This window comes from Centruroides sculpturatus, unplaced genomic scaffold (assembly GCF_000671375.1).
Source record: "Centruroides sculpturatus isolate CEXI.00-Female unplaced genomic scaffold, Cexi_2.0 scaffold1866, whole genome shotgun sequence".
In the NCBI taxonomy this organism is placed as follows: domain Eukaryota; kingdom Metazoa; phylum Arthropoda; class Arachnida; order Scorpiones; family Buthidae; genus Centruroides; species Centruroides sculpturatus.
Genome location: NW_019386123.1, coordinates 84,669 through 111,573, shown reverse-complemented (window position 1 = coordinate 111,573; position 26,905 = coordinate 84,669). Strand labels below are relative to the sequence as shown.

General features: G+C 29.6%; 1 protein-coding gene across 1 annotated transcript in view; it reads left to right on the top strand.

Moving 5' to 3' along the window:
• Positions 1 to 5,259: 5,259 nt before the first annotated feature.
• The window catches only part of LOC111613713 (jouberin-like), a 71,675-nt gene continuing 50,029 nt past the window's right edge, over positions 5,260 to 26,905 (top strand). The window contains exons 1-9 of the mRNA XM_023355050.1: positions 5,260 to 5,278; positions 7,368 to 7,446; positions 11,768 to 11,804; positions 16,015 to 16,300; positions 16,585 to 16,747; positions 19,718 to 19,813; positions 19,889 to 19,982; positions 20,893 to 20,994; positions 24,171 to 24,272. Of these exons, the coding sequence (XP_023210818.1) occupies positions 7,376 to 7,446; positions 11,768 to 11,804; positions 16,015 to 16,300; positions 16,585 to 16,747; positions 19,718 to 19,813; positions 19,889 to 19,982; positions 20,893 to 20,994; positions 24,171 to 24,272 (951 nt within the window). The 5' untranslated portion in view covers positions 5,260 to 5,278; positions 7,368 to 7,375. The remainder of the gene's footprint in view (positions 5,279 to 7,367; positions 7,447 to 11,767; positions 11,805 to 16,014; positions 16,301 to 16,584; positions 16,748 to 19,717; positions 19,814 to 19,888; positions 19,983 to 20,892; positions 20,995 to 24,170; positions 24,273 to 26,905) is intronic.

The window sequence follows — 26,905 nt, the reverse complement described above, 5'->3', positions numbered from 1 at the left end:
CCCAAGGGATACGTAGAAAATACGAAAAACCAAAGGCAAGTATGCAAGTTGAATCAAGCTATATATGGATTAAAGCAGAGTGGCCGAATCTGGTATCAAACACTTAACAAATACCTAATAGAGATCGGCACAAAGAACTTCCAATCTGACAAGTGTGTGTACATCTATAAACGAGGAACTAGAAAAGTTATCTTAGGAATTCACGTAGATGATATAATAACTATCTACTGACAGGAAGATCTTAGAGGAGCTACTAAAAAAACTCCGAAGAAAATTCAAGGTCAAAGAAAGTCCAGACACGAAGAATATTTTAGGCATGGAAATAATAAAAGGAAAGGGAGAGATAGTGATCAAACAACAAAATTACGTTAAATACATATTAGAGAAGTACACAATGCAAGACTGTAAGCCGAGAAGTACCCCGCTCGATCCCGACGTTAAACTAGAAAAATATAACGACTCAAAACCGTGCGATCAGAAGTTATATCAGGAAATGCTAGGCTCGTTGATGTTCCTGGCAACGCGCACAAGACCCGATATAGCGTGTGCAGTAACCCTGCTCTCCAAATATACCAAAGAACCCTAGAATTATTCACCTGACTGCATTAAAGGGCATATTCAGATATCTGAAGGAAACACAATCGACAGGACTGCGCTACACACCAGACAGACTAGATGTCAGGGGCCTTTCTGACGCCAGCTGGAGAACCCCTCCAGAAAAGAGTATAACAGGATACGTTTACTCATTAGGAAAGAACATATTAAGCTGGACCTCGAAGCAACAACCCATCACCCCTCTCTCAACTTGCGACGCAGAACTATTCGCCCTAGGAAGCTGTGCTAAAAAAGGGATTTGGATAAAATTCTTTCTAGAAGAACTGTTTGGAAAACTCGAAACAATCCAACTTCTATGCGACAACCAATCTGCGATTTCCATAGCGAAATCAGGCTACACGAGTAACAACTCGAATCATTTAATCAGACTGGCATCATATCTAAGTCAACAGATGGAAGAAGGAACATTTCAACTTAAATATATAAAAACCGAAGAAAACGTAGCCGACGCCTTCACAAAACCGTTAAGTCGACCAAAGTTAAATCTGTTCGTCAAAGACGATTTTTTGTATATAACGCTTCAAAATTTAAAATCAAACCGAATCTATGACATTAAGCCTTGTTTATTAGAATCGATTTGACTACTCTTCACCAATAAAAAATGGCTCTGAAAAGAGCCGTTTGTTTGCTAGACTACAGGAATCTAGAGCAATTGTGTTTCCTCTTTTCATTGAAGATTGCTGTTTTATCGACGCCCTGCTTACTCTCCGCTGCCACTAGCCCCTCTACGAGGTCGTTTACTTCCCTTCCTGCTTTTCTTACTACTACTCGTTCTTTTTAATTTCGATTTTCTTCTAGCTTTTGATATTTCCGGTATTTGACCTACTTTGTTCTTTATATGTTTCCTTAGAACGATGTTTATCTTCCTTTCGGCGACGAGGATATTTTTTTTAAGGCCACGATCTTTTTTTCGGCGTCGACGATTTTTTTCTGGCTTTCTTAAATTTCCGAAGCATTTCTTCCTCAGACCGAGTCATTTTTTTGACTCGGGCTTTTTTTCTGGGCTTTTATTTTCGTAACGATTGTCCATTGCGTTGTTTCTTTTTCTTTAGCAGAAGCAGAATGACGGAATTCGACGTTTCGAACGATATTTAAAGAAAAGATTCCGTTCTGCGGCAATCGAATTTTTAAATTCAAATTTAAACGCGATTTAGAATTATCATATTCCTAAAATATCATTTTAGCAAAGTTTTTAAATCTCCGGATTAATTAAAATTTTTGAAAAAACTTTAAAAAAATTCTTTTCTTTAATTAAGATATACTCGTGCAATCGGAGCCACGTTTATACCGATTTTAACAGGACATATTTTAATCGGAAGACAACTTTATTCTTATTTATTTTGATTACAAATTATGCATTTTTCGGACCGGAAAGCCTAGCTTTAGACTGGAAAACAAACAGTTTTCATTATTATTATTATAATCATATAACAATATGAATTTACATAATAGTTTAAACTTCGGCTACTTAATCTTGTATTTACATAATATTACTTTTCTTCTGTTATGTACTGTACAGTACAGAGCAGGAAACTATGGCGTGGCCAGGGAACTAAGGAACCAATATGGTGACTCTGTAAGGAACATTCTTGTCCTGCAGTCGCGCGCCGCCACTGCTAAAAATATTTTCATTGAAAAGCACAGATGCTATGTTTAAACTGTTTCGTAAGGATGATGGAATCATCTAATTATCAATAATTTCGACTTTGGGGTAAAGAACTGATGGTTGATTCCTTTACTCTATTTTTATGGTAAACAAGAAAGCGTTCGTCTTATTTAATATTTTCACGTCCAGTAAAAAATATTCCATTTGTATTACTTTCAATAGGAAGTAATATAAAAATAATCATAAATGCAATGAAAATCTTCATCGTTTTCGAATCGCTTTAACAAATTTGCGTTGAATGTCTTCAACAATTAAACTCTTAACAATTATGAAAATTGCATTATTTACACCGCAAACATATCTTTCTCGTAAAAAATATTTCCTCAAAAGGGAAATAGAAGAAATTTTTCGAGAAATTTTGACAACAAAATATACTAAAGTCCATATACATCTGAGCGTGAAGCACTTCGAGCCGTTCCTTCTCAGATGTGTTTGGTTGAAAAGGACGACCAAACAACTGATCCATTTACAGAATTATCCTCGAAAAATTGGGAAGTATCCTGTCTAATACACGAAAATTTTTATTCAGCCGAATTATAAATAGTCGTTTTTGTACTTTATTTACTTCTGTATTATTTATCTTTTAAAATAAACACTGGTATTTAAACACATTACCGAAAATTATTCATCTTTGCTCGATTTTGTTTTCTGTTTACTGTATACACGTTATATATCAATACAACTAAAGAAAGTATTTACGCTGAAGGAATTTCAAGCTAAAAGTTATAGGCTAGATTAAACTTTAAAGTAACAACAAGAAATAATGTCTTCTTTACATAATGCTGTAATATACCTAAATCTTCGATGATGTATAGCAGGAACTGATCATAATAATAAACAGTGTCTTTGCGATATGAAAGATATGAAATGATATGAAAGATATATCTTTATTCTGAAAATATATGACATGTTAGCATTATTGGTCTGATACTGTTTTTATTACCTGCTCACAGTGTGCGGACTTGCTGTAAAATGTATTCTGGAAGATTATAATTTACTGTAACTACTGAGTTACTTGTCACTTGAATTGAATATTTCTAAAACACGCCCATTATGGTTGTGCCAGAACGAAAAACCCACATAATGATCGAAATAGTACAAACACGGTAGGGATAGGAACGGGCCGGTATGTCAAAAACACCGGTTCAAGAACTAGTACAACTAAATTAAAAACGATTGTTTCTATTAATTATTATGAATTTGGTTCTATGTAATTATATATATTTCTTATTCTATTGTGAGTTGGTAAAATGCATACAAATGGAAATCTAATGTTGCTGAAATAAACTGAAAATAAGAAAATGATATTTTATTTCGTGAGCAGCGTGACATTAGCAGAATTACTTTTAAGGTTATCTCAATTCACTGGCGGCAACATTCTATGGAAAGGGGATGGAAACGCTCGTCCACAGATATGACAAATGCCTCAATCTTCACGGTGATTATGTCGAAAAGTAACTATTTTGTACTTAACTTTTGGCAATAAATTCATTTTGTTATTTACACTTGTTGTTTACAAGGAGTTTTTCGGATTTTTTCACTTTTGTAACACTTAAACAGGGAACCGTTTTCCACAGAAAGTTTTCTCGGGAGATACACCTTGGCAGATCGCCCATGCGTTGCGATGCCATATACCTTCAAACCAAACCAAACCCTGGCATTTTTTTACAGTCAAAGTCATTGTAAAGGTTATTGGATATTTTTTAAAACTCTTTCCGCCCTGTGGGCACTAAGAGGGCCTCTTTAAGCAAGCCTATTATGGGTTCGGCCACTCCTACAATGGAACGGCTGGGTGGTGAGAGACGGGACCAGACATATCCGGACGGACCCGTCAGGATTCCAACCCGGGTCCACCAGAGCGGTAGACTGCCACCTAGACCACTCGGCCATCCGGCCGTTTATTGGATACTGGTGGTGCTTTATTTTGAAGTAAGAGCTCAGTATCTCCTTTCAATGTCACGTTAATTCCGGAAAGTAAGACACATTGCTCCTTGTTGCTTTCAGTTAGAATTGTAGACAACCGGATGGTTAAGGCGCCAGACTACTTCTGTGAGCGATCCAGGCAGTTCGAAAACTCCCAGGAATTTTTTCGGCGTGGTCTGGATTCTGGAGGCCCGGATATTTCCGGCTTTATCCATCATCATCCGGCCACACTTTTATACGCCTGGTCGTTTAAAGGGATTATAGTTTAAATCCGGGTAGGATCTTTCGTGGAATAGAAATTTTCGTGGATTGTTTGTTGATAATAAATTCTAAGGACCTTAAGATAAAAATTTTTTTTTTCCATAAAATAAATTTTAAATATACGAACTAAAATATTATTACTATTATTATTAATAATAATAAGAAAAATTTTATCCTAAAATTTCATTCTAATAATAATGATTCATTTTTAATTTTAAATATTTTTTCTTTTTCCGGTAGAGGGCTAATAACGCGGCTTAAGTAAACAGACGATGTTTTGATTTGTAAGATNTGATGCATGCTGGGAAAAATTTATTTGTATAAAAGGAAATAAGTGTCTGGTTGTTGGATAATCCACTGATGAGGCTGTAAAGGCGAAATGCATTTGGAACGTGATTTGAAAACTATGAAAATAAAAGAATTAACATTGGTTAAAGTAAAGTATCTTTGTTGATTACTATTTGTCCGCTAATATAAATCACTCGAAGTCGGTCTAGGAAAGAGTGTTTTAATTTACTCGTCTATTTTTAGAAATTATATATTTAGTATTCTTACCGATCCCATTGTTTTATATTTTTATATTTCTTCAACAATAATATAGATATATTCTTTTAATTCTTAATACTTATTTGGTTCAATGGGCATTGAATCAAACAACTATGGCAAGGTGGCAGCCTATCACTCTCGGTACCTGGGGTCAAATTCGAATGGTTTGAAAAAGCCCCCAAGAATATTTTGGGTGGTGGTTCGTCTCGATGTGCCGTGCCCTGTCTCTTGCTGCCCGGCTGTCCTGTTGAGGGCCTAGCCGAACCGGTAATGGGCTTGCTAAAAGAGGCTCTCTTGGTGCCCATGGGGCAGAAAGATTTAAAAAAGAAATACTTGTTTGATGTTAAAATATAATAAATTCTTTTATTTTTATAAAACTTATATATATATATATATACTGTATATATATATATATATATATATACAGTAAGATCCCACTTAACGCTGATTTGATATAATGTGGTCTGCTCGAAGCCTATAAAAAGTTCAAAATTTATGCTGATTCAAATTATCGTGGCATTTCATTGATTCATATATAATACGATCATTTGGGAACACAAACCAATCAGCAAAAGGTGGCCAAAAGGTGTACTTTCTTTAAATCTGTTTTTTTGGTGCAATTTTGGAAAAAATATAACATCATGGATGCCATAGCAAATATCGACTTCGCTTTGTAAGAATTAACTGATAAATGCATGAATGGAATGTGGAAGAAGTTATGGCTGAAGGTATCCAAGAATTCTCAATGAGAAGAGCCTATTGCTGTATTGTTATTCTAATCAATTGTCAACCTAATCAATACAGCAGGACTAGGAGATGTAGACGAGCAGGATATTGAGGAGTTACTGCAGGCTTCTGGTCAGAGCCTTACCAACAACAACCTTCAAGAACTGGCAGAACATGGAATTCATGTGGAACTGGGAAATAGAGATTCTGAAAACAAAGAACCCAAAAAATTTCTCTACAGATTTCCTTAGTAAAAGTTTGGTAAAATAACGAAAATCATTGATTAAATTGTAGCAGATATTGAAAGGAGTGCAAAAGCAAAACGAGGCTTTTTTGATGAAATCTTCTGCTACCGACATTTGCTTAAGGAAAGAAAAAAGCAAGAAATGAAACTTTACGACTTTATTGCAAAAGAACAAGAATTTTAGAAGAGCCAGGACCTTCATCACAAAAATGAACTTTACATTTCTGTGTGCATATGTTTATGTGTTATTTAACATATATTATTATACAAATTAGTATAAAAATAACTTAAAATTAAAGTAAAATTTGTTTATTTTTGGATGCGTGTTCCCCTATCCCTATTAACTCTATGTTAAAATGACCTCATTTAATGCTGTTTCGCTTAGCAGTTTGTTGTGTAGGAACGCATCCCCTGCATTAAGCAGGGTCTTACTGTATTATATATTTTTTAGCTGAAACAAAAGTTTTATTCCTCAGTTTTATATACAGTCGAACCCCCTATAACATAGTAGATATGTTCCTGTTTTTATGAATCCATTTTCTATGAGTCCAGCCAATCACAGCCCGGCACATATGCAGTTTACGGACTACGGCTGTTTGAAAGGTTTCTTCCATAANACTCTATGTTAAAATGACTTCGTTTAACTCTGTTTTGCTTAGTGCTTTGTTGTCTAGGAACGCATCCATCGTGTTAAGAGGGGTCTTACTGTATATATACAAATGCAGCTTAGAATGAGGTGGTTGGGATCACATCAGAGCTGTAGACCAAAAAGTCAAAAGAACCAACAGTTTATGTATTCCTCTGCAGAAATAGCTCTCTCCAAATCAGCTTATCTTGAATTTTGAAGACCTTCAAAAAAAAGGAGTAAAATTTAAAAGTGAAAAAATTTAGAGCTATTTCTCAAAACAAAGCTAAAAATCAACTGTTTTTCCTTTACTAGAGATGGTTAAAAACTCATAAAAGTTGAGAAACACCATTGCACTTACTACTTTGGTGTCACTGCCATTCATGGTGTGTTTTGTTAATCATATTTGTTTAACAAGCAACCTGATATCTTGCCAAGTGTCACAATTAGAGATATGGTTCCTTTGACATTTTTGGTTGTCTAGGGAAGTTTGAAATTTGGGATGGCATCCAAACCCCTCATTCAAAACTGTACTTTTACCCAAAGGTCCAAAAATGTTTCTTTTTTATTAATTTTTAAATAGAGCTGTGTTTCTTTTCATGTTTTATATTCATTTGCTTTTACATATAATATAATATAATGTGAATTTGATTTTTTAATTATTTTTTTAAGTTAGTTAATGTTAGATAAAGTTAATTATTTATAGAATAAATTATCATGCTTTTTCTGATTTAAAATTATTATAAATTTTTTCTTTGAAGCAAAATCTATGTCTGGAAGAGAGAGAATAAAACAGAGAACAAGGACAAAATTTCAGCAGCTTATGGGTAATCAAAACATGTATGTAATTATTCCATTTTATAGCATTAATATTTTAGTTACATTATTACTTACAGTTTTATTTAAATTATATGCTGTATATATTCAGCATATAATTTTATATTTTATATATATATTATTTTTCAAAGTTTTAAGTATATATTATTTTAATATATATATACTTAAAACTTTGTCAAAAAGAAACTTGATATTACTATGAGTAATTAATTTGTCATATATGATATAGTTTCCAGAACAGAATAATTAAAGGAACAGCTCTCAGATATTAAAATACTTAATATTTCCAGACTTAGAAAAATTATGTTTTCTTTACTATAAATTGTAACTACAATTTGAGCTGTCTGAGATGGTTTGTCAATTGCCGCACTTCCTGTGGGAAATACATAATACACATCAAACCTATTTAGACACAATTTGAACATTAAGTTTAAGAAAAAATAACCTTATTTCTTTTATTTATAAATTAAAATTAAGATACAAAAGTACAAATTAATTTTTTTTACTTTTTTACTAGCAAAATTATCTATGATACTATCAAACTATTTTGTTTGCTAGTTGATGTTCTACAGATAATATAGAAAGATTCCCTAATCATAAATCACTCATTCTGGATCTAAGATAATTTTTAATCAATTTTAGCTCCTTTCACAATTAGTGACACTAACCACAATTCTTAAACGAATTTTTAATATTAAAACAATGTTGGAAATGAAGTTTTCCAGCTTATATTTTTGTATAAATTTTATAAGTTGTGACTCTGTTACTATAATAACAACTAACAACAGTATTTTGTTTGATGGGATCAGGGACCTTAGACATTTTACTTTCCTGGCTGTTATGTATATATAACAAGGGAAAGTATTAGAATCATGACAAATTTGTCCTCCAAGATTTTGCAAATCTCTACATTTTGAGACCTAAATCCAAAAAAGTAAAACAATGGCAAAAAAATTTTGCAGGTGTGTGGGTGTATGTGTTGGTTGGTGTCTATTTCACATAATATTTCAGGATGGGGTAAAGATTAAGTAACAAGATTTGGAAAGGTGGCTTGTATATGAGGGGCATTGATGCTATTAAATTTTGGTAGTTAAAGGTCAATAGGGTGGGGAGATAAAGAGGTCATATGAGTCTCCAATAGAGTCAGGCTTAATGCCGATTTTACTCATTATTAATATTTACACTTTTTTTTTTATAAAACTCATCCTTACCCTCAAAATTAAGCTTTTTGCCATTTAATAGTAATTTAAAATATAAAAAGTTTTTTATAACAAAATCTCATAATAAAATTGTTTGTGGTACCATCTGTTAAGTTCTCACCTAAACATCAAATTTCCAGCAAAACACCAAATTCAACATTCGAATGTTTTCGGCCACTCATTAATCAGCCTTCATCAGGAAAAGTCAAACGAAAATAACTGTTCTATTTATAGAATGTTGCTGCGTTATACACATAATTTTTAAAAATTTTAAAAATCAGTTCGAACATCAGATGTGACATATATTAAGCAATGTATAATTTCTGTTAAGAGTCTAAATAATACTTCCATGCATTTGGTATGGGAATGTAATCTGTGTTGATGCATGCTCCTCTTATGTCGGCCCTGTAGATATGTCACAGCTGATATTTGAACTGATTTTTAAAAATTATGTGTACAACGCTGCAGCATTCTATAAATAGAACAGTTATTTTTGTTTGACTTTTCCTGATGAAGGCCTATTAACGAGTGGCCAAAAATGTTCAAATGTTGAATTTAGGTGTTTTGATGGAAATTTGATATTTAGGTGAGAGTCTATATATCGTTCCAGTTTATTTTTTGTTGTTTTTATATCTGTTAAGTTTTATTGTAATTAAAATTATAAAAGTTATTTTCTAAATAAGATCTTATAATAGCCAGGAAAGTTATGCAATTTGTTGCTGGATTTTTTCAATGACAATTATATAATTTTTGTAATTGTTAACTCTTGGAATTGTTTGATAATTTTACTTTTTACTCTTTTTAATGCCAAAAATGATGCCCTGAAGAAAATTCTGTCCGGGACCATCCACCCCTCTGCCCACCCCTAACTATACAACCGATTGTAAACTATGAACAATAATTATCACCTTTTGTAGATTAAATGCAACATATACCAAACAGTAACATTTTTTAAACTGAATTCATATTACATTCTAAATTCAATAGATTACATCAGTGTTTTCCAATGGGGTTTGTATTGACCTCTTGGGTTGATGGAAGTTTGTAAATATAAAAAATTTATTAACAAATATTACATATTTTTATACAATATTTGGTCCATTTTTTTGTGAAATTTGGTTGGGCGGCAGATTACCATTTAATGTTTGGCTGTGAATGAAACAGTTTGTTAGTGCTAACATTAGAAAAAAGCATGATATCTTCAAAAATTTAAGATATTGTATTTTCAATTGGTGTCTACTTGACTAATGAAATTGTGCCATTTCATACCATCCAAGTATCATGATAAATATGACAATGGTAGGTTAAAATAATCAAATTCTTTATATGTTTGTTATATTATAGTATTTGATTTATATAACTACAAAGAGTACAAAGGGCTTATCACACCAATTGACCAATCTTAAAAATGTTCTTCCTCTACTGTACACAATTTAAAGAATTTTCAAAATGTATTAGATTGGTCACTTGGTGTGATAAACTTTTATATAAGATAACATTTGTAGTTATATAAATAAAATACTATAATTTAATATAAGGGTTAGAAGTATGAAATACTCTAATAGTCTTAATGTTTGTATTTATTTTTTGCCCAGGTAATGCCAGTTTTATCTGCTAGTTCTTTCATATTTATGTTCTGTTCTATTTTTTAAATACAGTAATACCCCAAACTTACGCGATAGGTGGGACTGAACGGTAACCGCATAAGTCGAATTCGTGTAAGTCGGGGTATAATTTCGCATATAAATACATACAAATAATTTTTAATTGGGGCCGGAGACTAAAGAAAACAATAATTTAGAAAAAAAATGTTTAATAAAATCTGAGATAATGCATATGTATAACAAATTAGGCCTATATTATTTTACAATTTTTCACATTTACTTGATTATTACGCCATAATTTTAACATTGTTTCTATCTCAGTTATAATACTGTGATGTTTACGAATGATGCTTGAATTTAAAGATTGAGCATTTTTCACAGCTTTGAGAATTTTTTCTTTGCCTTTTATAATTGTTCTGATGGACAATTCCGGTAGATCAAATTTCTTTGCCAATTCACAAATTTTCATTTTTGTATCGAAGTCTTTAATAACGGGTACATTCGTAAAATCAAACGAGTTAAACGCGTTAGTAATGAATCATTCGAAAAGTCTAATGAAATAGGAATAACGATGACGTCATTCTCGTTTAACTCGTTTGACTTTACGAACATACTCAATGCTAACTTTACATTCTGAAGATAAAGTTTTTCTTTTCTTGTTTGATGTGGAAGAATTAGTTCTACTTCGTTTGGATGACATAGTAGAGTCTCTCGAGTTTCCGTAGATATAACAAACACAGAAATAAATAACACAAAATAAATTGTAGCTATGTGTGGATTNTTTCAAGTGCAACTTAAAGTAGAAAATTTATACACAAATCAGTTACAGAAATTGATCTGCATGATTTTAAACAATTGTGAAACAACTGCCAAAGCAGAAAACTTGTGCTTATGATGCAGCACTACATCTGTTTGTTTTCCCTGTAGCAAAGGATAATTGTTACTTCGTTTGGATGACATAGTAGAGTCTCTCGAGTTTCCGTAGATATAACAAACACAGAAATAAATAACACAAAATAAATTGTAGCTATGTGTGGATTCTGCGTGACACATCCGAACATGTAAGCTGAACAATAGTGTGGGGGGAGTGAGTAATCAAAGGTTGCGTGGCGCTCAAACAAAAGACGAATCGATGAGATTTGAAAATCGCGTAACTCTGAGTTCGCATAAGTCGGGGTATTACTGTATCTATTCTGTTTTGTATTCAACCTAAAGATGTCTGTTTAATACAGAAGAAAATGTTTGTTTTCATTAAAATTTTCTCATTTTTTTGCTGGCTCAAAAACTAAAATTCTTTTTAAATTTCTTTTACTTAGCAAAAACAAGTTCTAATTTAGATATTTTGTAGAAGCAAAGTGGAGAAAGTGAACTTGGTAAAGGGGGGATTTGTGTATAGATAATGATAAAAAATCTGTTTATATTATTTTATCATTATTTATATAATATTTGTTTTATGTATATTTAATACATTACTATAAATTTATTTATCATTAAGAAATTTTTGTTTTAAATTTTCCATAGAAATACTGAACCTGGAACATTTTCAGCTACAAAAAATGTAAGTTACTTTATAACAACTATTTTAAATAAAGTAATAAATAACGAAATGAATTTAAATATAAATAAAAAATAATTAAAATAAACAGTTTAAATTTAGTGGTGCCTTGTACTTCAAATTTGAACTCATGAATTGTTTGAAATCAGAATAAATTTTCCCCATTAGAAATAATGAAAAGGGAATTAATCCATTTCCAGATCATAAACAATACCCATTTTGCTAAACTTAAATAGCAATACTCATAATTTAAGGCAAAAATAACACAATTAAATGCCCTAAAAATGAAAATTTGAATTTATTATACAACATTTTTTTCATTTCTTCAATAACGTGCAATCTTCTGGAGATTAATGCTGGCACACTTTTAGCCACATTTACTGCTTTTACCAGATAAGCCTCTATGCTTCTACTCCATATAATAAAACTGGCCAGAAATAATATTTCACCATTCGTCTAATTTTCAAACCAAGACTACTATCACAATGTAGACTTTTTATTCTTGTAAATGTCTTGATTGCCACTGTGATCTGTTTTAATTTCTTTATTGAAACTAGCTCTTCTTTAACCATTTTACCAAGATATTTGTATATATTGATTTTTACTTTTTCAATTTTCTTCTCATCAATTAGTAACTGGGTGTTGTTATTTGCTCCTCTGTTGATTATCATGCATTTTGTTTTTTCAATATTTATTTTGATGCCAAACTCCCTACCAGTTTCATATATTGATTTTATTACTACTTGTAATAAGCCAAACAACTACTGGATAACATCAGGCTACTTTCTCGTGATTATATTTTAATTAATTTCCAAATAATTTGTCCTAGAGGGAGGCGTTAAGTGCTATCTCTTATTAAATTTATTATTATTTAATTTAATGATAATTATTATTATCATACCATAAGTAACCAAGGATGGTTATATCATAATTAAATATACTTGGAAGAAGAGATTGGACTGGAGACTCAGGTAGCATAACTGGCAATGCATCTACATGGTAAGCAGGAGTTATGGGTTTGAATCCTGCTTTGGGCTGATTCTTTTCTTCCAGAATATTCTATGTTATTTAATTTAATAATAATTATTAAATTTAATAAGATATAGTGTCTAATGCCTCCCTGTAGGACAAATTATTTGGAAATTAATTAAAATATAATCACAAAAAAGTAGCTCGATGTTATCTGGTAGTTGTTTGGCTTATTACAAATATATCAGGTTTAGAGATGTTTGTATATATATTTCTTGTAAGTTTTCTAAAGTGTTTGTCATAAGCACCATATTATTTGCATATCTTATGATGTTTATTCTAACTTCAGTAATTTTTAATGCCTTTGTCACAGTGTATTTTCAATACTTTTTTATAATTGAGTCCTGTCTAAGTCTTCATATTTATTTTGAATTCTGGCAAGTATCACTTCAAAAAATATTTTGAGAGTATGTTACATCAAATTTCTATCATGGTTCTGTGCATGTGGGAATTGATCTTTATAGTATCACTCATGTTTGATAGCACTTGTCAGAACTTACTGTTTGTTGTGAACATTGTTTCCAGATAACCTTGTAAAACCTGTTTCACAATTGTCAAAAAAACAGAACCAGTATGATTCAAAAAACATATTTTATCCACATGATATGTACATTGTTTTTATTTTCTACTCCTGTTTCTCAATTAACTAGCAAATTCTTTAAAAGTACTCCTATTGGTTAATATACACATTGACCAATTGGTTAAAATTGACAGTAAAACCATAGATGTTATTGGAAGTCATTTTACCAGAATGCTTCACAATTTTACTCTCCTTCAATTAGTTGGGATGTTTTTGGATCTGCTAGATTTCAAGTGCAACTTAAAGTAGAAAATTTATACACAAATCAGTTACAGAAATTGATCTGCATGATTTTAAACAATTGTGAAACAACTGCCAAAGCAGAAAACTTGTGCTTATGATGCAGCACTACATCTGTTTGTTTTCCCTGTAGCAAAGGATAATTGTGAAACAGGCTTAAGAAAGTTATAAAATCTGTGTTCAAAACAGTCCACATGTGAAATTGTGTGCATTTCCTCATGTAACTTTTTTCTTTTTTTTTCCATAAAAAATAAATGCATAAAATTTTCTATAGGATGCAGTTGAAAAACTTTTTAAGCAAATCCATTTTCTGGTTTTAGACAAGGATTTCTGTCTACTTAAGTGGGAAATTTTCTTAAATGCAAAAATTTCATAAGGGAAAAATTTAACATCTCTTGTCAGAAAAAATTGAGATTTTTGAAATTAACCATCTGCTGTGGAAACTTAACCAAGTTCTACTGTATTGGAATTTCTTTTTAGTTATAATTTAGCTCTATTAAATTTTTAAGAAAGCATTTCACAAAACTAAATTATAATAAAGAAATTTAAAAGTTTTAATACATAGAATTAGTGTTGCAACGAATACCGAATATTCGGCCAGGAGCATGGCTGAATAGCTGAATATTCGGCCAAACTATTCGGCTTGATTAATGCACGTACGAAAATTGGCGTGCAAACCGCATTATGGCAAGGAACCTGCTCTCTATTGGCCCACTGTCACTACACTTTGCCAATCGTGTTAATTCTTGACAGTTCAGACAAGAGCGTCATGGCAATATGTGGTAAGTGATGATATCAAATGTGGATAAGAATGAAATGATCTACATGTGTAAATAATGGAAGAAGAACAGAGAAGGACTGCAAAATGAAAATGTGAAAATAAATATGAAATTGAGTTGATAACATAATCGACTTGTTTGCCAATAAGCTGCCTCGAACAAGTTGAGGCAGCTTATTGGCGCGAAATTCGCCAAATAATTGTTTTTATAGACTTCAGAAAGCTAAATGCTTGTAATGAAAGTCACTCAGCGTGCACGGGCGAAAGCCTGGGGTCGTTCGGGCTACCGAGCTGTTTCGCATCTGTGAAATCATAACTGTGACTTATACCGACGTCCTATCTGTCTCTTTTCTCCGCTATCACCAAGCTATGAGTCACGTAATTGTAAAATGGGAAATCTACGACGGAAAAGTGATGAATTGAAAGTATCGTGAGAGCGTATTATGATGTATGCATAGGCATATGTGGACTAGAGCGATAGAGGAAAGAGAAAGGGAAGAGCAAAGACGAGTGCTTAAAAAGAAGGATAGGTAGGGTCAGACCCTCGGATGTGCGACAATTCTTGAACGAATAGGTGTATACGTGTGCTGATCTTTGTAATCATAAATTGTGAATACAAGTGACTAATATTATGTTCTTTTTTATTTTGTGCATGTTATAAGTTATAAATAAATATAAACAAACAACATTAACCAGATAACATTAAATCTAAATACCAAAATGATTAATTTACTGTGTTTGTTATTTCTTACTCCTGTTTTTAGGTATTCAGTATTCGGCTGATTAATGATTAAATATTCGGTATTTGGCCGAATAGCGAAAAATAGGCCGAATAGGCTGAATACCGAATAGTAACCGAATATTCGTTACATCACTACATAGATATGTCATAAATTTAAGTTTATATATTCTTATTACATAAATTCTTGATATGAAATTCTATACATAAAAAAAGTCTATAAATTCTTAAGAAATTAAATTTTCAGGATTATACATTTAAAGGCTTTGTTAGATTTTCAATAAAATCGTTTTAATTGTAAATTAGATTTAATTAGAAAAAAGATAAAGGCTTTAATACTTCTAAAATTAATTTTCTAATTTAAAAACATTATTATCGTTTTATTTGTTTTTGGTTATTAATTCTTAATGAGATATTTTTGTAATGAATTATGAATGAATGTGTTTTTTATTCAAGCTGTAAAATTTTAGGATTTTCTGGATGATTATTTGTTCTGAATTATACAAAGATGAAAAAGATGGACAAAATGAGTGAGAATAGCATCAGAACCTATGTATTGAAATAAAAATTCCAGTGCAATGACTAATTAATCATCTATTCTTGTTTTCAGTATTTTACCCTTCATTACAGCATTTTCTTTTAGTTTTGTTGAGTACTATTGATTGTTTCTGAAATGATAATATTTATAATTTCTTTTGAAATACAGACATGTGTAATGTGCAATATATTAATGTTGGCCAAAACATAGCTTTTAAATGCTTGCAATGAAGCTTATTACGTGTAACTGTTGAGATATGTTTAGGTGTGTATATATACAGTAAATGCAAATTCATAAATAATCTTTCAGGTTGAAGAAATACCACTGTTGGCAAAAATTAAAAATGAAAGTAAAATGTATCCTTCATCAGAAATTAATCAACAGGAAAATGATAATGGACAATCAAATCAAGGTTACACAACTGAAAGTACTTCCAGCTTGAAAGAAAGTCCTGAAAAGCAACCAAAATATAAAAATGATGAGCTGAATCTAAGTAAGAAGAAAAAAAAGAAGACCTCATCAGTTAAAGAAAATATAAATCAGCCTAGTTCTAAACGTTCAAAAGATATCAAAAAGAAAGGAAAGTTAAAAGAAAGTAAGCTATTTGTTTAAAATAAGATATAAAATAAATTATGTTTTTATACATTTTTTTATTCATTATTTTGAAATAATTGATTTGAACTGATTCAATTTCTTTAACTTCATCTGCAAGTTAAATCAGTGTAATAGATTAACAGTCCTATTAATAGATTATAGTCACAATAAAATAATATTTAAAGGACTAGAAGCATTAATTAATTAGTTGATTTGAAATTTTTATAAATAATTAAGAGTATTTTAATGCTATTAATAAGTTTAATATTATAATGTGTTTTATAGAAACTCAACCAAATGATTTAAGTCAAGAAAATGAAAATCCTGTTTTAGGTGTTTTAATTCACGGGACTGATAAATTGAAAACGGATTTTCTTATTTGTCATCCTCTTGTGAAAGTTCATATTGTCAATATGAAAACAGGTCAATATTTAAAAAAACTTCATAGGTAATTACATTAAAATATATTTTTAAATGCTTATTTAAAATATTGAAATTTTATTATAATGAAAATTGTTTAAAAATATTCTTGTGGGCACTATGATGTAAAGCATTGTAAACTAAATTTACAATGTTAATACTATTTAACTTACATATTTATAATTAAAATAGTTGTAAGAAAGCTGATGAAGGATGGTAGATCTGAAATGCATTTGTTTTTTGGAAAATAAATTGATGTTCTAAGGCTTATCTTGTGTCTGTGACAGTGTAATAAGTCTTGGAATAAAGAGGCTACCATAGTGCTTACAAGTATATTCCAATCTAGACAAGAAGCATATTATAGTATGTTTAAAAATATTACAAATAAAACAAATGACAAATAGAAAACTATTTATTATTTTAGGGGTAACATTCAGTATTTTGTCTTCTTTATTAGTATAAACATTATATTTAATATACTTGAAAATAATACAACTCTACCCTGATACCCAAATTCCCACTAGAATGAATGATGTTTTTTTATTACTTAGCATGATATTTGAATTTAATAATAAGCATATAATAAAAAATACAACTCACATCAACCATTAACTAGTGTGAATATGATTAACATTTGAGTAATGAATGTTTTTGTAGCCTCTTCTGGGCCCTTCAGTCTTTTTTCAAATCAAATCAGGCTGGCACTTAAAATTCAAATATAAAATTGAATGGTAATAGATTTTGAATATCATATGCACATGCATTCCCCGTAAGATGTTTAAGTAAGATTGAACAATAGGATGAGTTCGAATGCAGAGAACCTCTGCGCACATGTTCCCCTTTTTTATCTTTAAATAAGATTGAAAATTAAATATTGTTGTCAAGTAAAGCCTGTCATGCCTTTAAAAGACACATCTCCCTCAAATTATGCAGGTGGTTCTGCAGCAGGCTTTAAAAATTTTGATCGCCTTCAACCACTTGAGGTGTTCTGGGTACAGGATAATAAGGATAATTTGGGCTCTGGAGAAGTCTGCTGTAATATCCGGGTTCATCACATATGTGGAGAGTGCGGTGTACTCCTACTCTGTTGTATATCAGATTTATGTTCCCGTATCCTGATCTCCATTGAATGTTTAGTGAAGCCAATGTACACCGTATCCCTATCCCATCTGTTGTCTTTGATAGGGATGTTATAAATGCCCGGTAGTCTGTCGGGGTTAGAGGGGTCTTTTCCATTATGCAGTATATTGAAAATAGAGGGACATTTCCTGTAGGTAATACTGACCTGATGTCACTTGGCAATCATGATGTATAATAATTTTAAATGGGAGTTAAAAGTGAGGGAGATCCTCTCCCTGTTTATCTCTTGGTATTTCTGTCAAAATGGTGGATCCTGCTTATGTGCATCTGTGGCGTTCACATAATCTTTGTATAAGATTGTAACCATTTCATGTGCCCTGGCTATCCCTTCTATAAGCCTTAATTCCTGTGCTAGCACTTGTGGAGTTGAAGAATGTGTGAATGCTCTTCTAGCCAAGGTCCCAAATGATGCTATCTTGTATGGAAACGAATCACAATCCAATTGGAATATAAGTGGAGATAGCATATGGTTTATGATTAAAAAAAGCCCAAAGAAAATCCCAGAAGGGGCTATGAAAACATTCATTACTCAATGTTAATCATATTCACACCAGTTAATGGTTGATGTAAGTCATATTTTATATTCATCTCAGTGTGCTGTGCAGTTAAGCATATAATAAAAATTATAAATTTCTTCAAAACGTATTTGTGAAAAATTTGAAAGCATAGATACTGAGAATGGGGCTTCTTATTTTCAGTTTTTACAAACACAACTAGTAATAGTAAAAGTGGAAAATAGAGAGTAGTCCTATTCTCAGTGTTTATTTTAATTTTTGTTCTGTTATTATACAGTACTATTTTATTATTTAGAATGCACAGTATTATTATAAAGTTTTCATTGATATCTATAGTATAACATATTAAAGAAAATGTAATTCATACACAGTTTCAAATAGAATATACTTCTTTTTAATTCTTTACTTTATTGGCATTAAGAGGGCTTTTTTCAGGGCCAGAAAAGTTTTTAAATATGATGAATTAGAATTTATAAATACAAATTCATAATTTTTAAACATTATAAATAATGAGATTTTTAAAATCTATCTTTAATAATAACTTATATGCTTTAGCATACTAAACAAAAATTAATATTATTATAGTAAAGCTATTTGAAAAATATTTCTCCTATTAGCAACTCAGAAATAATATTTCAGATCATTTAATTAAATTTTTAATTGTGTAATTGAATATGAATAAATGTAATAAAGATAGAATTTATTAGTCCTCAAATTTGTGTAGTGAAATTAAAACATTTTTGAGAAAGCAGTTTGAAATGATAGATAAAAAGATAAGTTTTAGTCTCAATAATTAATAAAATTACTGTATATTTGAATATTGTATTGAGATTATCGCATTTATCATAGCTAGTTTAGTTTCAGAAAACAAAAATTTTTTAAATTGACATTTTCAAAACATATTTTAATAAAAAAATTATTAATATTTATAAAGTAAATGAAATTTTTTGTTACAAAAAGAATACAGAACTTTAGTTCAATAATGCAATATATATTTAATGTATTCACACAATAATTTTGGCAATTACAAAATGTTTTATCAAGAAGTTTTGATATTTTTCAATTTAAATTACTGAGACATTTTTTTGTTAGTGATTAATTATTGTAAAATTAATGTTATTTTCATAAATTTTCTTTTAATTAAAATACTTAATGATTGATCTTTGTAGTGAAATTTGTGTTCCTTATTTTTAATGAAAAATTTTTCAAGTAATTATTTTAATTATAATTATATAATCTAAACATATTTATATATAAACATATTGTAGATTATATAAGTTTTTTACTACATTTAATGTAATTTAATAATCAAAAATAAAATTTATGTTATTTTTCTTTGGTAGTGATAGATCAGTAACTTCTTACTATGAAACTCAAAATAATAATATTGAACATATAATCCCTATGATGACTCAGCCATATGACCTAAAAGAAAAGAAGTAAAATTATTTTTATGAATTTTAGAAACTTTTCTTAATAATAAAACATACATTTTGTAAAAATTTAAATTTCAGATATCTAATGCCCTTATGGGAGGAACTATTAATATTCAATGAAGATTTTAACTATTTCATCAATAAAGAATCTGATGTTATCATATTTTTTGAAGTATGCTAATATTTAATATTATTTTATTAATATATAAATCACAATAGCTATTGTCTCTCTTATTATTGTGATATTTTTAATATTATAAATAAATATTAATTATAATTTTATTACAAATCTTTATATAATTTATTGCAAGGTAATAATTAATGTATATACACTCCAATTCTGTTTATAAAAGATTTTGATTTAACACAATTCAATTCTCTTTTTCCATAATTAGTTTTGAACTAACACATCTCAATAAATGTGCCTTTTTAAAATTTTCCATTTCATTTTAATCTTATACAAAAAGTATTCATACTTTCTTTTCTAGAAAATTGCATATTCAAGTAAATTTTAAGATTTGGCTGTTTTTTTACTTATTTGAATGTGTATAGTGACAATCATGCTTTCATTCTGATTTTATCTCTTTTAGGCCAAAATTAATTATTACATCAAAACATTTTTTAATGTACTATTATTCACACATTACATGTATGCAAAAAAACATAAATTTCTTAATAAAATATAAATTATATAAATAAATAATTAAAAGGGACTGTCTGGTCTTATCAGTATTTCTTTGCCATACCAATGACATGCTGGAAATGAAAACAAATAATTTTTTCATTGGAACACAATGTTGCATATCACATATTACATTTAGACTACTATATAGGCTTGGTTCAAGTTTTTAATTCAATGCCATTCACACTATATTAATTTTTTAATTTTGTCCAATGTAATTCTAAATCCTAACACTATATATTGTTTTGATACTGTTAATTGAGTTTTTTCTGTTTGAACTTATAACATAATTTAACATATAACAGTATTAAAATTAATTCTTTTTTGGATTAGTATAATTTATTGTAAGACATTCACTTGAAATAAAGTATATGTAATTTTTCTTAATATTTGTTTATAGCTCATAGATTTTATTAGCCCTGAATCAAATTTTAGTAATAAATGGCTAAAAAAACTTCAGAATCAAGGCGGCTGGCATAAAATTGCTTGGGGATTTTTAAAGGTAAAATATTAATTAATTGCTTGTACACAATATATATAACTTATGTAGATTGTGTGTGTGTGTGTGCTTGTGTGCTTGTGTGTAATATTTAATTATTTTATTTTTTGTTTGCGTTAGAAACTAAAATCTATAGTTCCCATTCATAATTATTGATTAATTAATGAGCTACCTGCACTTCAAGGAAAATAAGGGACTACAATTACGCTTATTATGAGCCAGAGTCTTAAAAACACATTTGTGGTCTTCCGGCCCAATTTCTTTAAAGACATCATACAGATACAAATATAGAAGAAAAGTATTAGTAATGATCAGTGAGATAAGATTCCTAAGAAGGCGAAGCATAGGCATATTCAGAAGATCATGGCCGGGCATGCCTATGCTTTAATGCGTCCACGAGATCAAGCAATATGTAAAAGGGATAATATACTACACTCGAAGGTATGATAACATTTATGATATATTATGAAGATTTGAATCGGATTCAAACCAAGACTATTACTATGATAAGATAACACTTTATCAAGTAGCCATCTGGTTCACAAATTCATACTTAATTTCAAACTGAAAGACAAAATTAAATTCATAGTTTCCTGTTTGTTTTGAGACCGTTTATTTTTCGTTAAAGATTTTTGATGAAGTATCCTCTGTCAATGCTGATTTTCCTGGGAAAAATTCTTTCTACACTAACTTTGTTTTAATTAATTAAATTCAATAATAAAACAAAACTTCTCTACAATATTTAGTAGAGACTATATTATATTAATCAATAATTATTTTATAGTATGACGTATAAACTTTGTTTTCGTTTTATTATTTTTAATAATATCGAAATTAAATTACAAAAGTTTGATTCATTTATAACAACTGAACATTTGTAAAATTAAAAAAAGTAATTTCTCAAATTATTTTAATTTTTATGATCATTTGTAAAAATTTAATTAATTTTTCTATAATAATTTATTCTGTATTTCATTTATTTATTTTATACGTTAACGAAAAATAAAACAAATATAATATTACCACTATAATATTATTATGACAAATTATATTCTGTTAATTTTAATTTTTTTAATTTTAAATAATTATTTTTATGTTACATTACTTCAAATAAAATTTTTTATATACTGTATTATAAATTATTATTATAATTGAAGATTAAATGTATTAAATTTAAAATATAAAAATAATCTTAAATCATTGAATATTTTCAGAAATAATATTGAGAATACCAGCAAACATGTTCATGAATTCTATTATTTTTTTTTTGAGTGAAAGTTAATTAATTATATTAATTGTACATATAATTAATTGATTAATTTACTAATTTAATTAACTAACTAACTCATATTTATATATTCTATGATTTTTCTAAATTTAAAAGAATNGTTCTCTCCTGTACAGGTGTGATACCACACACGCTACACAAAAGCCTGGGAACATTACAATTGAGTAGAAATACATACATCACACTACAGAAGGCCACTATATTGAACACATGCCATATTGTTAGGAAATTCCTTAATACTGACACTGACACTGACACACACATTTAATTTTAGTTTTGTTTTGGTTGCTATGCCTTGACTCTGGTCCGGCATAGTACACAGCCACCGGTGTGTACCGAGTATAACCCACTAAACCCAACACATAATAATAATCAAGTCTCTGACATAAACCAGTACTGGTGGTCCCAGTGATTATCGACACACTGGGGACTGTGCCAAAAGATCTTAGCCGGTACTTACAAACCATAAATATTGACAAAATTACTATCTGCCAGCTGTAAAAGGCCACCTTACTTGGATCTGCTTGCATCATTCAAAGATATATCACACAGTCTTAAATGCTTGGGAACTGTTTGACTTGTAATTTAATGTTTTGATAACCAGCATTTTTATCCTGTTTGCTGTGTGGACATTGGATAATCAAGTAGCAAATATAATACACCAAGAGCTTGCAAAGAAACACAAATTGGTAGACATTCACGAACACCATACTACAAGTATATACCACAAACTGTATTGGAAAACAACATGCACAAAATGTACTATGACAGAGCCATAATCACATATAAAACAATTTACCACAACAGATCAGACATAACACTCATTGACAAACACAATAAAATCACATACATTATAGACATAGCCATTCCAAACACTCACAACATACAAAATACAAGCACTGAAAAAATTAGCAAGTACACAGAACTTGCCCAGGAAATAAGGCATCTGTGGAGGATGGAAAGAGTGCTTATTGTACCTGTCGTTCTCTCCTGTACAGGTGTGATACCACACACACTACGCAAAAGCCTGGGAACATTACAATTGAATAGAAATACATACATCACACTACAGAGGGCTACTATATTGAATACATGCCATATTGTTAGGAAATTCCTGAATACAGACACTAACACATTTATTTAATTTTTGTTTTTGGTTACTATGCCTTGACTCTGGTCAGGCATAGTACACAGCCACCAGTGTGAACCGAGTATAACCCACTAAACCCAACACAATAATAATAATGTAATTAGAATTATAATAATAAATTTTGGTGATGAATATTTAACTCAAAAGCCCTTGAACTTTTCTTTTTCTTTGTATATTTCCTATTCCATTAAGCATTTTGTTATAATTATTCATATAAAAGTTTATTTACTCAGTAAAGGGTTTTTCTTAAATAATAAATTTTCAAACTGGCTTGAAAATTACATTGTACAAATATTTTGTGATTCAGTTTGTAAAAATGAAATTATTTACACAACATTTTATTCAAAAAAATTTTTTTATCAATTAATCATAAAAATACTTTAAAAGAATTTTTTAATTTTATTTTATGATTTTTTGACAAATAATTTTTAGAAACAGTACAATACAGTATCTTATTTTTGATAATATGGTAAAAATTGTAAAATCTATTCAGATTTGTATTATGTAATGGATTTTGATAAATAACAAATTTATGTTGAAGGTAGTTCTGTTTTCTGAGAACTTGAAATTAAATGAAGTAAAGGATTTTATGATTTCAGTTAGAATCATTAAGATTAACATAATTTGATTTTCCAAATAACCAAAAGTTAAATTTTATAAATAAAACATTATTTAAATGATTCTAATAATAAAAAACATTTTAAATTAATTTTTCTTAATTTCATTGTATATATTTTTCAGCTTGTGGGTGCTAATGATATATTGAATACTGAGCAGAAAGTGAGATTACAATTATATAATCCACCAAAATTTCAATTTTGGAAAAAAATTGAAGGCTTAGAGGTAGCACAAATTATTATATTTTATTAATTACTTACTGTTTAAAGTAGTTTAATAAATGTATTTATTTTAACAACATTAATACTAATATTTAATTTTTGTCTTATTTTGTCTCATTGTTATGCCTTTACTCTGTTCTGGCATAGTACACAGCAGCCAGTGTCAACTAGGTGTAAGTCACTAAACCCAACATAATAATAAAATAATAACAATAATATAATTTTGACTTAATTTTGTTTTTTCATATATCATTTAGACTGTATAGAGGAAATCCTTGTTAGTTCAAAATTCAGGGGGCAAAATATTCATGATGTCAAATTACCAAATTTAAAATTATTCAAGATTTACATATTTCTGTATAATATGCCAAATGCCATGTGACTGATATAATTTATTAAACAAACAGAATAAGACTACTTATACAGAAAGCTATTTTTGTTAATTAATAAATAATAATAAATAAATAAATAAATAAATAAGGGTGGCGTGTCTTGACCGCCAGCGCTGTTTGTGACTTTCTTTTTGCACTTTAACAAGAATCAAGGAACAAGTGTTTTTATCATCTTTAACAGAACCACGTCAACCAAAAGTGTTTAAAACTAATAAATCATTATCTTTGAAGAAATACTAAAAATTAATTGATATGCAACGTTCATCAATTAAACATGGTAGACCTCCACTTAACTGGACCAAACCAAGAAGTAACAAGGCTCAACCAAGCTCATCTAACTCCAAGCTTATAACAGACTTTAACCTACTAATGGATAAAGACTTACAAGAACCATACTTAGTGATCAACAATTCTCTTATGGACACAATATCACAAAGTCTACAAAGTTTTCCAGGTGATTCTATCTGATCTCTGACTAATTTGGGTGACTCACCTGACACTACAACAACAGATCTATGATATAAAATCTCAGAACTGATAAACACTTCTAATGACGAACTATCTACCAAAATGACTTCTATAAAAGATTTGGATCTAATTCACAAAAGTATACATGAAAATAAAATACAGTTCCAAAAAATGGAAGGCCAAATTGATAACCTGAAACTGAAAATTGACAATTTAAAATCAGAAAAAGAACTCATGCTGTAAAAAAAGGATGCTTTGATTTACAAATTTCACTATAACAATATAATGTTGTATAATTATCCTATGTCAAAAATATCTCTAAATTAGAAATTCACAAATTTATCAATTCTTTACTAAACCTACATAATGTATTACAAGATTAGATTCTAGACATAACTCAAATCAACCAGTCCAGTCATAAGACTAAAAATTTGTAATAAACAGATTCGTGACCAGGTTTTTAATGCCTTTATATCAAAGAAACAACAGAATCTATTGGAAAATTGGGAAAATATGCAGATCTCACTAAGGAATCATGAAAAAGATGGAAACACTTTCAACCTATTATGACATAAGAAAACAAAACTGTCCAATAAAACTACAAAATGAATTTTTACTAATAGGTCAAGATTGAATAACATTCAGTATTGATACAGAGAAGTTGGTTTATGTGGATACTTTTTTGTCTTTTCCTATGCCAATGGAAATTGCAAGTTGATATGCAGCACATCAAAGTAAATTTCACCAGGGGAAAAGATATCAAAAACACACAACCAGCTTCTATCATAAACTGGAACAGTTAAGGCCTTAAAAATAAATTACTATCACTGAATTCCTTTTAATTAAAATATAAACCAGATATAGTAGGAATAACTGAAATATGGATAACACTCAAATCATTTTATAAATCAACTTTTTTCAATGATTACATAACTGAAACAGTACTAGCATGAAAACTGCTTGGCCCAGGACATCTAAATGGTGGTTTATGTAATTTTAATAAAAAAAACACCTTTGCAAAAATACTTCAAACCAAAAAATCTGATAACTACATTCTGCTTCTACTTTCAATGAACAAACCTATACTCAGAAACAAAGATATCAACTGATAATTGTAATGGTTGCCTACATTCCTCCCAACTGTTTGGTAAAACTCAACAAAAAATAGTTAAAATAATTGATCTTTGGCAGCACATCACTCTGTATATCCTCCTACTTGGAGACTTTAATTCACATATTGCTGAGATGACAGACTCTCAATACAGTGTTCCTAACCCACAAAATCAAGACATCCAATGTTCTAAAGACAAGCATGCTAACAACTAGGAATAAACTTAATAAATTTAATAAGTAATTATAAATAGTGTATTTTAAATGGACATATCAAGCCTGATTATCCATCAGAATTTACCTGTATCAAACATAGTGGTAAATCCATTGTAGACCTCACTATATGTTCAGAATTTTTGTTGGACTGTGTTTGGAATTCACTATAACTACACATGATGCATCTGATCATTTTCCAACAGGCAACATAGAATTTACTACAAAATGTCAAGTTATTTATATGGAATTGAAAACAGATTTATCAACATTCCAGAAATAACCAATCTAAATAGCAAAGCAACTTATAATCATATGATTCAGATAATTAACGAATATATCCAAATTAAAAATGACAAAAGACCCATCCAAAACAAATTTAAAAAACCACGGTACAACATTGTTACAAGATGAAAAAAATGAAACAAACCAACTTAAAACTATTTTGTAAAGA